At 39.7% G+C, this 16,797-nt stretch overlaps 1 protein-coding gene across 15 annotated transcripts in view; it reads right to left on the bottom strand.

Annotated features, from left to right (window-relative positions):
- The window catches only part of tcf12 (transcription factor 12), a 288,087-nt gene extending 277,509 nt beyond the window's left edge, over positions 1–10,578 (bottom strand). For 8 of the 15 annotated variants that reach the window (XM_041174657.1, XM_041174662.1, XM_041174667.1 and 5 more), the window contains exons 1-3: positions 10,491–10,578; positions 9,542–9,634; positions 8,840–8,912 (exon numbers count right to left, since the gene is read on the bottom strand). In XM_041174657.1, coding sequence (XP_041030591.1) covers positions 8,840–8,912; positions 9,542–9,613 — 145 coding nt within the window. In that variant the 5' untranslated portion in view covers positions 9,614–9,634; positions 10,491–10,578. Of the gene's footprint in view, positions 1–8,839; positions 8,913–9,241; positions 9,309–9,541; positions 9,654–9,750; positions 10,006–10,490 lie in introns of those variants that run through there. The other 7 variants (XM_041174669.1, XM_041174673.1, XM_041174658.1 and 4 more) reach the window with 6 other exon arrangements.
- Positions 10,579–16,797: the final 6,219 nt, after the last annotated feature.

Below are 16,797 nucleotides of genomic sequence, written 5' to 3'. Positions count from 1 at the left end.
GGGGCAGAGAATTCCACAGGCTAATGAGCTGAGCAAAAATAAATTCTCACCTCAGTTATAAATGGGAGATCCCTGATTTTCAAACTGAACCTTCTCTGAATTGTTTCCTTTCATAACTAAGGAGACCAGGTTCCATCCAACTTATGGCCCTGTATAGCGGCTGCAACACTTGCCTAATTTTATACCCTATTCCACTTGCAATAAAAACCAACATTCCATTTGCCTTCCTAATCACTTGCTGCACCAATCTTTTTATGATTCATGCACCAGGGCACCCAGGTCCCTCTTTTACACAAAGTTCTACAGTCCCTCTCCATTTAAATATACAGCTTTTCTATCCTTCCTGCCAAAGTAGACAAATTTGCACTTTCCCACATGATATCCCATCTGCCAAATCTTTGTCCATTCACCCAACCCGTACAAATAACCTTGGCAGGCTCTTTACCTCCTCTTGACAACTTACTATCTTTGAATCAAAGTTAGCTACCATACATTCGGTCCATTCATCCAAGATAACTAACTAATCATGTTAATAGGTTAACCCCAACACGGTGAACTCTTGTCTTATACAGTAACTTTTCCTGTGACACTTTATCAAATGCCTTTTGGAAATCCCAGTACTCCACATCTAAAGGTTCCGCTTTAACAACTATGCTTGTTACATCCTTAAAGAACTCCCATAAATTAGTCAAACATGATTTCCCTTTAATAAAACTATGCTGTCTCTGCCTGATTGTGTTATGATTTTCCAAATGTCTTATTACCTCCTTAATAATGGATTCTAGCATTTTGCCTATGGCAGATGTTGAGCTAACTGACCAATAGTTTCCTGCTTTCTGTCTCCCTCCTTTCTCAAATAAAGATATTACATTCATGATTTTTCAATCTGTTGGAACCTTTCCAGAACCTACGGAATTTTTTAAGATCACAACCAATGCAGCTACCATCTCTGCAGCCACCTCTTTCCAAGACTCTAGGGTGAAAGCCATCAGGTCCAGGGGATTCATCAACCTTTAGTTGTAATAGTTTTCCCACTACGATTTGTGACTCTATTTACATTTTCAGGCTTTAAAAGAACAATCGTCCAACTTCACAAAAATACACTGGGTACAACATGGTATATTACTATTGTCATTATAATACTGCCTATGAAGGAGTGCCATGAGATCTATAAGCGTACAAAAAGATATCCTAAGTAAACTTTCATCTCATGCCTGATTCACAAATGAACAAGTCTTTTTAATAATAAATCAAAGTTTCAGGTTTTTTGTTCAGCAGTTTAAAGTTTCCAAGCAGCTATAACTAACTGGATTCCCAGACAGGGTACTTGAGCACTGGTTTTAAGAGGGACAGGCCAAGTAAGCAGCTCAAGCCCCACAAACACAGAGACAGGGAAGAGAAAAAGCATTAATTCACTATCATGTGTCAATTACATAACAAGCACCACAGTAATGCAACTAGGCTATAGAAATTATATTCACAAAATATACAGAAAAATATTCCATCAGCCAAGTTGAATCATGAAATGATTCTGGCCAAAACTATGTGGATCCTCTTTTAATAATCACCCACCCAATACCAATTTATTTCTGTGGCTCCTTTCTGTTTGTGCCTCCACTGAACTAAGGACTGTAGAAACATCAATGAATATCTATCAAAGAATCATGGAACAGGACAGCACTGGAGGAGGCCATTTAGCCCAGAGTCTGCATCAACTTTTTCTAAGAATAATTCAGTTAACCTTGTTCTTCCCCTATTGCTCTGCAATTTTCTCTCCAAGTTCTATCCAATTCCCTTTCAAAGGTTACAACTGAATCTGCATCTTCCACTTTACTAGGTAGCAAATTCTAAATCCTAACCACATTTTGCGCAAAGAAAGTATTTCCTCAAGTCACCTCTTATACCAATCACCTAAAATCTTTGTCCTGTGGCCATTTAACCTTCAGCCATTTGAAACTTAATCTTCTCTACTCCATCTAAACCCTTCATGATTTTAAGTGCCTCTCATCATATCTCTGCTACAAGAACACCAGCTCAGCTTCAAGTCTATCCACACAACTAATTTCTCATCCCTGGAACTGAAGACTGAACTCTTAATTAAATCACACTCAATAATGCACAACATAAATTAAGCAGATGAAAGCAAAATATCGCAGATGCTAGAAACCTGAAATGATAACACAAAATGCTGGAAAAACTCAGCCGTTCTGACAGCATCTGTGAAGAGAGGAACGAAGTTAACATTTTGAGTCTGTATGACTCTGAAGCAGGGTCATACAGACTCAAAACATTAACTAAATGAAGCAGATGTTGTCCAACTAGGAGGTTATACTGTTAACTACAGTCATCAGCATCAACTGATTGATCATGCTTAGGGAGACTAGTAGGAAACTTACTGGTTCCTAACATTGGAGCATTCTCATAACCAAACAACTAAGCATGTATTCGTATTTCAGCTCTGCAACACTGAGCAATGCGCTTGGACGAATTTAGCCTAACTTTCAGCATCTTGAAAGCCAATTAGTTTACCTGAAAATCTCATTTTGGAGATAGTTCAATTTTGCAAGCCTTTCCTGATAAAAGAACTACAGTTGCTCATGTGTTTTCTACCGTAATACCCATCCTAGGATTTAATGACCAGAATTACACACGATGCGCAGTGGGGTTCAACCAAATTCTAATACAGCAACAAATTTTTCAAACGAAAGAAAGATACTGCAGTTGCTGGAAATTTAAAATAAGGCAAAGATGCTGGAAATAGTCAGCAGGTCTGGCAGCATCTGTTCAGAGAGAAACAGAGTTAATGCTTAAGACCAATCAGCTTTCATCAGAACTCATGATGAAAGGTCATCGACTTGAAATGTTAACTGTTTCTCTCCCCAGATACAGCCTGGCCTGTTAAGTATTTCCAGCATTTTTTTTTTGCTTTTATAAAAGCTTCTTGATTTGTTTCCCATTAGTTTTTTATAATCTAGGATTTTGCTTTTTTTTTCCTGTCAATGAAGCTATTAGCCAATATTTGTAGATTCATATACAATATCCCCCAAATCCTTTCCCAGAACACACAATCATTGCTCCATTTAGCAGACACTTCATGTTGACTGCATCTCCCCATGCTAATTACTGTACTACAACTCACACTGAACTGTGTTGGCCACCAACTGGTCCAATACCCTAACACATGCAAATCCTCAGAATCTGGTTCTCTTTATTGACTGGTTTTTCAATTTGGTTTTGCCAACTTGCCAGATCATTTTAGCAAGAATCCTCCAAGTAATTTGCATCTTAATGGTAATATTTTTAGTCTGATGTATGCTGGTCAATATTTATTTACAGCCCTCTGATTAAATCATTTTGTCTAGGTTCATCTCCAAATTCTGCACTACCATTTCTGCCCACAAATAGGTTAAAAAATTCCACACTGCAACAAAAACAAATTTTATCCATGATACATCCAGATAGCAATCTCCACCCACCCAACAATGCAATCCTAAAAATAACTAACTTTCAACAAAAATGCTATAAAAAAAATACTAAGCATTCCATCTTCAAAGCCAGCTCCCTCTTCTGCTTATGGCTATCATCTTTCGTTAAATTTCATGGTCCTCCCTAACCCAACTTTCTCAGCAAAACGTTCACATAACTCCCAACAATTGTTGCACAATCCAGCCTTTATATCACAGCCTGTACAGGATTATCATTGGTCCTATTTAATACAATAAAACAACTCCCAGAAAATATCAATCCATTCCACATCAGTAAATTTCTTAATTCGCAAACCACAACCACATCAAATGCAACACTTAGTCATGACTTCCCTGGTCTAACGGCTGATCCAAGTGTTTCCTGCAACTAAGCTGATCCTCCATTTGGAATACCCCGTTGCTGCTGCCTTTAAGCGCTCCATTCACAACTTTTCCACTGACACCAATGAGTTTTGGTGCACACAGATTTTGCTAAATGTTACATATTATTTACTCCAGAATGAATCATAATCTTCTCTCCAAGCCAAGATTCCAACATCCCAACATTCCAATTGCTGCCCAGTGATCAGTGTTAACATGTCAACAGTAACTGAGGATTGGATCAGGTACTTTCCTCTTTAAATCCAAGATGACACTCACAGGTAACATGCAGTGGGTTAACAAACTCTCATTTCCAGTAGTTCTGCACCATCCTTTCAATTAAGACCTGTAGCTCACAAATTGCTGAACAAGCATTTTTATTCTCTGCTGGCAGAACAGCTGCTTCAAGAAGTAAGTTTTTCTTCAACCAGGTGAATTTAAAGTGGCCTAGAGTGTTAACTGGATACCCAAGTTCTAAAAGTAAACCAGTCCTGCCCGAGCTCTACAGTACTGCAGTAGATTCTTATACTGAGTAGACGGTCAACCCCCAGTGGTTTTAATGACGTTGGACTTCATCAAATCCATAGGAGATGGTTTACTCGGCAAAGTTGTATTTCACTCATGGGGACATTGGAGATTTTGCATGACACAGATGTTGCCAACTGTGACCAGCAGAGCGAAGCTCACTTGAAATTTCCAGATTTTCCAGATATTCTTACTGGTCATTTGCCCCCACCCCCAACAGAGCTCCAATACCAAGACAAAGCTAGGTTATTCTGCCGCCACATGAACTGGAAATGCAAAACAGGATTGTACCAACACACACAGCTTGAATTGTTTTGCAAAAAGCAGTATTGGCAATATCTCAGTTCAGTTTGGTTATTTGGACAGCAGATTCCTTACAAGGCCAAGGATGCATTTAAATTTGGGATGCACAAAACTACAATTTCGCTAGTGTTGCAAGCTCAAGAAAACAACATTTTCATGACAAGTATAAAGCATTCAGTCTGAATGGCATATATTTGCACAGAGTGCGACCCACAATCCATTAAACGAAGATTTAGGCATTTATCTTAAGAATGTCCACATAGAACATTCTTTAGCCACATTTTGAAGATTTTTACACTTGAAAAGGCTCTTTAGTTTGTAGCAAGATCCTTGGTGCTATTGTTGCTTCGCCAGTGTTTTGTTCAATTACAAATCGGCAACTTCATTGTACAAATTCTATGATTATATGGACTGTCAGTTTCCCCATTCTTTACCACTAATGGAAGTCCTCCCTGAAATGCAGATCATGCAAGTGACCTAAATGTTTAGAGTGAGTTCCATTTCTTTTCCGATAGCTTACTTACAATGCTCACAATTGCTCATTGGCTAACACAAGTTCTGCGAGCATCTGGACTGCGCTTGATCTTCAGATTTATTATGTTCAGATTTATACAAAAGACATGCGCGCCTTGCATCTTCAGAAACCCAATCATTTAATAAAGTACAAATTGCACTTATGTAAGTTTGATAGTTACTCTTTAAACATCTGATTGTACTCTTTTGATGTACAAGCTGCATCAAGAATAAATGCACCACATTCTCATGCATTTGCAATGTCCTAATACAATTTACCTTGCAAATTCATGAGTTACAAGATGCACAAAATGTTTTTAATTCTATCCATCTGTTGACTCATCTAACTTGCATTTGCTTCTTGTAAGTTTGTTGGCCAATCAATACTTTGTCAAAATGTCCATGATGATAATACAGCTGTAACCACTGCCAAGACCCATAAACAGTAAATTAAAGTGAACAGTTAACTTACTTTTCAACATGTTTGTTAAAGGGAGGAATTCCTTTATGCTGATAGGATTATAAGTAGTCAGGAAGCAGGAGGAATCTTGTGTGCAACATAAATACTAGCACAGAGCAGCTGGGCTGAATGGCATGCTTCTGTTGCTCTTCAAGTCGTGTACCCATGTGTGGGGCCTTATTTTACAATCTCATCCAAAATAAGATATTTCCAACTGAAGTTTTGGTCTGGATTATATGATTGAGTTCTGGAACGGAGCTTGAAGCCGCAACCTGACTCAAAGAGGTGAGGATGCTACTAACTGAGCCAAGCTGACACTTGGAGAGCAACATACAGCCTAATTGTTTTTGCGGTGTGCCAGTGATTTGTTTTAAGTGCACAGGTCCTTTAAATTATGTATGGCTGCACATGCACATTACCTTAAAGGGGTTTTAACTGAATTGTATGCAGCCTTTGCAATTTGGATGGAACATTGTTGGAAAGATCTTGACCACTGATGAAGGCAAAGCAGGAATAGGACAGCACAGGCCAGCTTAAACTTTCAGAGTTGTTACAGAAGCTTCCTAATTTTATTTTTGAAATGGTTTCCTGATAACCTTTCACTGGACGGAAAAAAAAAAATGAACGAACCAGTTATTTCAAGGAATGTCTTCAAGGCTGTCTTTCACAATTTAAGACAAATCAAAAATGCCAAAGTCCTGATGTCAACACAGCAATTCGCTGTTATGGAGATAAAGCACAGGTACCAATATTCTACAAGCAGCATATTTCCTACAATAGTTTGAAATTTATCAAAAATCCTTCAACATTTTGTTAAAATACAACTATCAAAATTTGGCTCCAATTTCAAAATACAAAACAACAATGAAAAAAGTAACCAAAGTAGTTGTTAATGCAAATTTAAATATCCCATAGTGGTCCAAAATACACATTCACCTATTGAAAGATACTAAATTAACAACTTATTCCAGCAGTAGCAACCAATCTCAGATTGAATCATCCCAGTCAGTTGAATTATATGATTAGATGGCATTTGTCATCAATCATATATGTTAAGTGTCTTGGGATACATGTTAAATAACTGTACCTGAACAGCTAATTGTACCTACAGGTGTATGTATTCTAAACTACTGTCTTGTGCCCACGGTGTCCAGCTTTGCTCTAATCTATAATCATTTCATTCCTACGAAAAACAGTAATTTTAGCCAACATACAAAGTTTGGTATGACCTGCTGTATTTACATGTCCAAATTGACAGGAATTCTACATATATCTAGTGCAGTGTAACTGAAACATCGGCTGTGTAACTTATGCAACCCAAGACATACGTTCTCAGATTACAAAGGGCACTGCTTCCTGACAGGGAATCTGCTACAAATGTTCAAAGAAATAAATCAGCATAATAAGCCAAAATACAATTAATAGTTCAGCAGCCAGAACTAAAAACACACACATTTTTAGAATAGTGGCGGAGAAGGGCGGAAAGATTCTATTTAAACACTCAATAAGCACAGTCCTTATGCATCATCACAATGGCCTGCGAACAGGCTGCTCAAATGTAGAACGCTTCAAAGATTTTGCAGGGCAATGACTAATCAAGTTTGGATGTCATGCTTGAGAAATGTCAAGTTCCAGGCATATGAAAAACTAAACTGCAAGAATTAAATTGTTCTTTTGTACTTGGATATCAATTATTTTACATACTTCTAGCTTCAATTTTATACTGAAGGTAACGGTTTGTGTTAAAAGTTTTCAATTTTCTCTGCAACCTTGATACATATGACATGTAAACCAAAGGATCAACTAATGAGACATTAGTCAAGATTTAAGTGAAAAACAGATAAATTACCAGTTTTGTTACTAACAGGATAAAAAGGCAAAATATTCCCTTAAATAAAATACCAAGTATGATCAATAATCCTGCTCAAGGTTTGTTAAAGCCAGTGCAAATATCTAAGCAAGCAACATCATCAGACACATGAAACAAAATTTCTTCAGACAGAAACATCCAATAATGAAGCTGTCAAATTAAAAAGCTTATAGAATCAACATGCATGTTTAAACCACCAAACATGTAAGGATGCACAAAATTGAACAATTAGTCTTTTCAACTAACTTTAAATAATGTGCAGGAAACTGTCACCAAGATGACACATTCCACTGAATAAAATGCAAACGATATCCAAACAGAGCAAACTCCCGATACAAAATTTACATAGTCCAAATTGCTCCAACCTTTTCCATAATATTGCACTCATTATTTCTAAGCAGGCTTGAATCATGTTAATGTTTTATTCGTCCAAACTCACTACAAGTAGCATTACAATTCTGATCTAAAAGCAAGTTCATCACAAAAGCTCTGGTCATAAAATCAAGCTTCAAGTATAACGAATTGGCTCAATTTAAAATATTCAACTCTAGGTCCATACCACGTTAAGTAATTGGTGTGTTATGAGATGCAAGTCCACTACATAGCTTCTTTTCAGTATGATCACAATGTTCAGTTATTGTTACACTCAGTATCACCTCAGTACTGTGGAAAACACCATTCCCACAAACAGAAACCATAATTGATAACCATGATTACTATCATTACCCCTTACGACTCCAAGTTACAACACAAAATGCTGCAAATCAATTAGCCACAATCTCTGTATAACATTGCAAATAATTCCAAAAGTCATTTCTTAAACTGATTAACCAAACTAAACCTTTGTCAGACTAAAAATACCTTGAGAATCTAGCTTGAAATGCCACTAACCTCAAAACTAAAAATCAATACTCAAATTGAGACACAAAATTTAATCTTCCTAACCGTCCACAAACTCCCTTTTTTAAAAACGCTGAATTTAATTTTAAAACATGGAACTCACTACAGTAGCTAATAGCAGTAAATTTCACTTACAGTCCCTGCACGAATTTTGAACCTCTAAATTAAGATTCAAGCTCTACCTGTAAGCGGTTTAATATATCCCAATCTTCCCAAACAATTGCTGGCACGACAACATTCCGACAAGAAAATTAGCACTTTTCAGATTGCACATCGACTGGTAGCATTCACAATGTTCCTACACTAACTGCACCAAACCCCAGATAAAGTTCGATACATCTCTGCTATAAAGTTAGGAAAAAATAGCCTAATAATAAATCCATGAAAAAACATCTATTGCAACAGTTGATATTTTGCCTTTACCTGAGCCACCAAATTGACTGCTTGCCAGTGTGGTTGGTCCGTTTTTTCCACTATTAACGGGAGGAGAGAACATCTAAAAAAAAGTGCATCAAGATTAATGAGTACTCTGCACTTTAGACCAAGAAAGTCAAACACATTGGAATGTAATTCAAGGCAGACTCTACTGATAACAGATTATCCTTTGTGATGAAGTAGCCAAAAACATATGCGCAATATGACAATTAATACCTTTTACTTTTTAAAATATTTATAACACCAAATTAAATTGTTTACAAAATTTTGTTCACATTAAAACCATTCCTGATTGTCTGGACTGTAACTTTTGTAAATGCAATTTTCAAAAGGAGTAATTTCTATTAAAAACGTAATACTGGACGATTTATAATTCAAAAATATACTTGCCACTACCATTTATCTGACAACACTGATCAGTAGAAATCCACGAGTAACTTCTGGCGATGCACGAATTCTGCAATAATTCAATGCTGAACTGAAAATTAAGCTAGTGTTGAACGCCACATTACTTCAAACTGTTTAGCAGTAATTTCCCAGTGAACCTGCCCTTAAGAACTATTAGACTCGTCTAGACATAACAGTAAAGTTCAGGAGACTCCTTTTGACTAAGCTAGACGCAGGCAACGCCACATGGCTTTTGAGTGATGGGAAAACCGTGTTAGTAATAAAAGCCTCCAAGCATCATACCGCACTAAAATCCAGCAGATCGCTCAATTCCTTGTCCGTTCCTATAGCGGCCATCCGCTGCTGTGGATTCATCTTGATTTACTCTCACTAAACCTAAGAACAAAACATAGTTACACGATTTACTAAAAAAAAAAGAGAAAACCCTCAGCAAGCGCCTTCAAAGTTTGCTGGGGAGGTTAAAAAAAATCTTAAGAAAGGCTCCGACTCACTAATAAATTAAAAAAAAAACACTCCAGAAAAGTTGCCGTGCAAGGATAAATAAGTATGCATCAGGTTCCAAAAATATCCTGCCGCAGAAAGAGAAGGCGACCCTTCCGAAACACCAGAGTTACTGTACAAGAAATGACAAGTAAGCCGCTAACATGATTCCACATAACAAAGACCGTTTAGCCTCGACTGGCAGAACCAAGGTAAATAACAAACAAACCAAGGAAATCATCAGTATTAAGTTTTTGTGTTGAACAATCTCCAGTTTTTTGGGGGGGATGGGGGGGATGGGGGGGGGGGGGTTGGGGGTGATGGTGGAATCAGTCCCCTCGTTCGTTTGACAGAAAATCCCTTTGCTAGATGCACCCTACTTGCCGGTGGCTCAGGGGCCGGCTGTTGCCAGGTTGTGCGGCCGGCGACACAGGCGGGCGCTGAAGGCAGGAGGGACATGGCGAGGTTTGGGAAGTCTCCCTCACCCTCCACCCCCCCCCCCCCCCCCCCCCCCCCCTTTCAACCTGGTGCTTTCCACCCCCACCCCCCCAACCACCCCGGCGGGGAGGAGTGTGTGTGTGTGGGGGTGGGGGTGGGGGTGGGGGGGGGCCTCCATTTTGGCCCTTCAGTGGCTCCCGACACTGAACTCGCCTACCACCCCCCCCCCCCCCCCCCCAATGAACTTTAGCGACTCTCCGCCCGCCTGCCCTCCCTCACCCGGCCCCCCCCCCTCCCCTCTACCTTCACTCACCTCGCTCTCCCCCACCCCCTTCCAGCGAACATCCGACTGCCGCCAGCGCACACTCGCCGCCGGGTTACGTGAGGGGTTTTAAACTCACTCCACCCCCCCCCCTCTCCCCCTCTCCCTCCTCCTCCTCCTCCTCCTCCTCCTCCTCGCCACTTTCCTTCCTTCCTTCAACCCTTTCCTTCCCTTTGGCGCTTCGAACACAACCCCCCCCCCCCCCACCCTCCCCCCCACCCCGGGTCGAGTGCGAGCTGGGCTTGCTCTGTCTCTTCTTTTTAATCCCCCCCTACCACCCGCCGCTGCTGGGTATCACCCTCCACAGCCCCCGCGGCTCCTTCAGGCGGACATGTTGTTTTCGGGGAGGGCGGGGGGTGGGGGGGGGGGGGGGGGGAGGGAGAGAGGGAGGGCGGGCGGGCGGGCGCGCGGAGGGAGGGGGCGTGTCTGCATTGCGTCACCACGCTCAGGCAGCACGTTGTATCCCTCCGAGCCGCGCTGCCTTCAGACCCGCTGCAGAGAGAGAGAGAGAGAGAGGGGGGGGGGCGGGGGGGGTGCGGGGGGACTATATACATTTCTCAACGGGTGGAAATCGCCTCTCTCCTGTGTTTGGGGGTGGGGGGGGGGGGGGGGTGCGCAATGGTCTGGGCAATGTGCAATTTAACGTCTCAACACGCTTTGGGCCTTTATCTCGCGGTGGACACAGCGATTGCCAGGAATGAATGACAATGGGTTAAAAGGATCCTTTGTTTGCGCGGCAGGCGGCGGCAACGGTGAGACGGTCTATGTGTTCCTCTGTCTTTGATTGACAGCAGATTAGTGGATGGGCTCGAATTACACACATGGCCAATTAGATGTTATCTCTCCCAGTATACAGAGGCCACCATTGATATATTTTCATCCTTGGGTAAATGTTTGCTGAATATTATAGCATTTCAGAATTATTTCACTTCCATCAGTTATTATGGGCAGTACAAAAGCAAAAAAAAAACTGCAGCTGTGGAAATCTGAAATAAAAACAGAACATGTTGTAAATACTCAGCAGGTCTGGCAGTATCTGTGGAGAGAGAAACAGTTAATTTTTTCAGTACTGTGTGACCTTTCCTCAAAACTAATCAGGTCTTCCAATAGTGCTTTCTAATCGTCTAAAAAAAGTTTGCAACCAACCAATTAAAAGCAACTAATCTAACAAGACATTGTCCTTCATTTGGTAAATTGCTCTTATGAAAATTTTAATTAGTGCAGCCCTAAAAACGAGATGAGTTGAAGTTTTATTACATTGTGTATTGTTGCAAGATAAATTGTGTGAAACAAAGAGGTGTACATAGGAAGATGAATTCCTCGTCCAAACTGAACGAAAATCTATTTCTTAGATTTCCCCAGTTCTGATTAAAGATCATCGACCTGAAATCTGAATTCTGGTTCTCTCCCCACAACCTGCTGCCAGACTCCTGAGTATTTTCAACAATTTTGTTTTTATTTCTACATCTTTATAATTCGATTCATCTGATAGGACAAGAAATAATTTATTGTCAGTAGCACCAATAAATCATGTACCAAATTAAAAAGTACCCAAGTGTTTAATTTTCTATTTGAACTTAATACAAAATATCTTATACTTTTAACTTGTGCGATTTCCAAATAAAATTAGTGTTTGGACCATTATGTCTATTGGTTGTCACATCCACGACTCCCATTTTTTGGACTACTGCTACTGAGTCAGCTATTGCCATTTACACCTCCAAGCCCATATTTTCTTCATTTGTCCAGTTCCCATTCCTTTTTGCCTCGCACCCATCGTCCCTTTTGTCATAACATTTTTCCTGTCTTCGGGGACCTTCCTTTTTGTTATTATCACCCTTTCGGTGCTTGCTTAAAATCTTGCTTAAAAACTTTTTTCCCTGTTCTGAAAACCTGACCGTTAACTGATTTTTCTCTCCGCTCATGCTGCCAGACCTGCTAAGTATTTCCAGTATTTTTGATTTCAGATTTCCAACACCGGTAATATTTTGCTTTTATCGACGTATGGCCCCTTCTAAAAGTTATTCGGTTGAAACAATTTCGACACTAATGTGTTTTGCCAAGAAGGGAGCGAATTAATATAAATACGAGTGCGAATTTTACTGATTGTCAGTAATCTGTTTTGAATCCAGGTTCGATCTTTCCAACAAGAACATGGGGGGGGGGGGGGTTGACGGGTTTGCTTGCCCAGACCCTTAAAAAAACGTTTATTGGTTCTTGACTGGACGCAGCAATCCCCAAGCGATTGGAAAGCAGCGTAAGAGGAGGCGATCGATCGGTCTGAAGTTCGAATCGAAAGATTCATGGAGGCCCATCACAGCTCATGCGAAACGCGGCATGTGACATCTGGAACTGCCCCGATTGTTGCGTTCACCCAGCGAAGGTTAAAATGTTACAAAGATCTGACAAATGCTTTCTTGGTGGACTTGCACATGGCTCGTGGCTTGTTTATTTCACTGCACCGCATTTCTATTGAAACAGTGACGACAAACGAGGGGGGTGGGGGGGGGGGGGAACGGAAGTTCGGGCACCATGCAGTCTATCCCAAAATCCCCTGCTCTTTAAAACCACAAAAGAGCTTCGGAGTGACAGAGAGAGAGAGAAAGAGAGCTGCGTGTCCTGGTCCGGACCCTGACTGACAAGCATCTCCGCTTGACCCGTGCTGGGAACTTTGCTTTCAATGAGACTGGGTCTGGGTCTGCAAGCGGCAGGACAGAATTTAAAAAAAAAACACCCGTTCTTAAAACCAGATTAGACAGTTGCTGAGACCGCGGTCTCGAAGCTACAGATTCAACGTTTTATTAAACAATTCTTAAAATCAATTAAATGTTTTCTTTTTAAAAACTCCCCAGCTTTCAGCCCCAGATTTAAAGATGTTCTACATAGGCTAAGGTTGTTTAGTTTATTCAGTAAGTTAAAGCTATGGAGAGTTCATTGTAATAAATACGAATATATTAAGATGATCAAACCCGTGATATATAACTATCATTCCCACTGGACTCATGCTCAAATGAACTGAAAGACATGATCATTTCCTGTAGTGTCATCTTGGAGGCGAATGGCAAGGAGTTGCCAAATTATAAACACTTTGAAAATCAGTTTCGGCTTGAATGATGATCCCTCAGTATTACACAGTAGCTTCGAACTACAAAAAACAGTCAATCTAAAGTTCTCTTTTCGGGATAAATGCATTTCATACCAAATCATATATAACAATAAAAAATCCGATTTTAAAAAAACACACCATTGGCTGCCAAGTCTTTAGGACTTCCAGAGGTCGTGCCAGGCGCCATATAAATGGACATACTCTCCCCTATCTGAAAGAGGTTTCTATGCGAAAGAAAATACATTTGCATGTAGGTGTATGTAATGAGTGGCATTCAGCTTCGGTCGGCTTCTGACGATTTTAATTTAGACCTAATTGAAAAGCACCCATTATAGCGCTTACATAGAATTGAAGAATTACATAGCAGGGAAGGAGGCCATTTGGCCCATTTTGCAAGCAGACACTTTTTAGAAAACTGTAAACAACAGAGCTGTAACTTAACCAGTAAATTGTTTGCATTCAAAACAATTTTAACGCCCGATTTCAAATTGGAGCTGAAGAGAAACAGAATTTGAACGTTTCAGAAAATTGTAACTCACTGTGTTGCACTTTGCTATGACGTATTATCTCAATGCAGGATTATACTTAACAAAAAAAGAGAATCTTTTATAGATTGTTTAAAGACTGTAAAGCACTTTTTGTAGTTTTGGTGCTCTAGTTTGGCTGACGTATCTTCTAAACATAGTAATGCTAGTATCATACGCAGATGGACAATCGCGGAGCACCAGATGAGACAAAAGGTACATGAAAACCTGTCGGGTTTTTTCCGTTTATCTTTCATATATTGGAATGTTGTGTTTCAGAAATAACACCGAGATTACTTTTACTGAATAGGTAGATTACAAACACTACACCGACTGAACGCACTGAGTGGACCTATCAGTGATCTGCCCATCCATTATGGATATTTTTAAAAAATCACAAGAGTTACACTTTCAGGCGATTTATTTGATTAATAGCCGATTTTGAGAGATTAAGTCCGTAAGTTTGTCAAGAAATGTGCACTTCCATACAAAATCACATCTGGAAGAAATGTTGCAAATGCAGTTCAAATCTAATTTGTATATATTTGTACTGCATTTCGCATATTCATTGGTTTTAAACAAAACACAAAATAGGTCAAAAGTGATTCGAGTTTCAAAATGTGCTGTTATGTCTAAGTGCAATTGGTTGATGAATTGCCTGGACGCTCTTGTATTAAAATCTGATAACTGAATATAATTTTCTGCTTAAATTTAAACAGTCAACCCTAGTTAATGTTCCCGAACATGATATAAACAGCACAAGCAAAGTGACAGCGCAATCTTCGTGCGTGTATTCAAACGTCAGTATACCTTGTGAAATGTTAACAAGACTATGACAATAGTAAATTACAAGCATCTTTTGGGGTTTCTCCTAATGTACTTCATGTAACAGAATTCCACGGTAAAACTAGTTATTATCGCATTTTTACACTCGGGAGAGAATATACCAGAACAGTCCCGTTATACCCAGAATTAATTAGTGGGTTGGGTCTGTTTCCACGCTGGTTTTAAACCTGCAAGATCAAAAAATTACCAAGAAACAAATATTTTTACTCGAAACACTGCAGTCAGCAGATTTAAAACGGTCGCGATCAAAAAATGTAACCTTCTTATACTGCACAATCTCTATATTGCTTTCCATTAGAAAATAAATCTATTTGACGTTATTTTTTTTTAAATCCCACCGTTTATACACAGTTAGAGCATTACGTTCGCATTAATATATAGCTCAGGCTGGCCCGTGTTGCCAGAAGTTGACGTCTGACATTTGTTATCATTAATTGTGTGAAAAAAACAATAACTACTGCAGAAACATCACAAATAATGCACGTACCTCTGTACTCAAAGTAATTATTGCTGCGTCAGGAGGAACACTTTGTAAAGTTGTGTATGGCCGTTATGTAAGACGATCTCTGCCACCAGCATCTAGTGTCACTGCATTGTCGGCTGAACAAAGGTGCTCCCAGCTCATAGAGGGCGATGAGACAGGAATGATCTGCAGGAAATCCTTGCAAAATTCCACACTGAAAAATGGCTGATAACTGAAACAGGGATGCAGGATGATTAAATATATTTTAACTATAATGCATTAGTCGATTTGAAAAACATGTCCATCAGTCATGACATTTAAATCTGAGCAACTCAAGTAACTAGTCGGTTTTTATCACTGCAGAAGGGATGTGAAGATTAATGATACATTGCAGGAGTTATTTTGGTCCATACATGCTTTTATTGCACAATAAGAAAGCTCTGGCTTGTTTTATTACCGTATAGGCCATCCGTAGATTGGGAGAATTGTCTAGGATAACTCTTTTAGAAATTCAATAACATTCTGCTCATATCTCTGGGAGATAGACCAATATTGTACTTCGGAATTGTTATCAGGGTGTAATTCGGTTTTCTTCTGTTCAATTGTCACAAATTTGAAATCATGCAATTAGCGTCACCTGTTGGCAGTGAGGAAAGTGGAATTTGTTCAATCAGCTCAATGCTACATCGCCTTTGACTCACCTCCCGACATTGATTCGTTTCAGAATAAGTTTTCAATTCTTCCGCAGTCCTTTTAAAAAGCGGTAACTTTCTTAAATTTCAATTCCCTTTTTTTGGGTCGTCTTGAACCTTAAGCCCTGAAGAGCTTTTTTTGTAGTTGGATGAAAAGCTCTGAGTTTTGAATTAAAACAAAAATATGAATTTGCATTTTCTGCGGCGTCTTTCACAACTTCAGCACTTCCCAAAGCACTTTACAGCCAATGGAGTTCTTTTGAAGTGCAGTCGCTTATGTAGGATGTGAAGCCAATTTGCGCAGAGCAAGCTCCCATAATCAGCAAAAAGGAAAACAGTGCTTCACCTATGATTTTGATCGTCACGTAGTGCAGATTCCGCGTCCTAATAAAACGTTTGACATAGAAATACAACAGCAATGGCAACTGGTTGTCGGCCTCGCACCATCTCTTATCTGTGTTTTAAGTAAATCGAAAGATTCCGTTTTTCCACCTGTGAACAGAGCTTTTTTTTCAGGGACACAGGCAGTGTCCCTGAATTTCTCAACTTTGCAGGTTGGGTAAAATACTGACAGATCAGGGAGATCATTGCGTCACAACCTCACTGACTCAATTCATTCCCGAACCTCCCACATGTTAATCCGATGTGAGCACAGAATAAAAGTGAA

Source organism: Carcharodon carcharias, chromosome 26, assembly GCF_017639515.1.
Source record: "Carcharodon carcharias isolate sCarCar2 chromosome 26, sCarCar2.pri, whole genome shotgun sequence".
In the NCBI taxonomy this organism is placed as follows: Eukaryota; Metazoa; Chordata; class Chondrichthyes; order Lamniformes; family Lamnidae; genus Carcharodon; species Carcharodon carcharias.
This window is presented reverse-complemented; position numbering and strand designations above follow the sequence as displayed.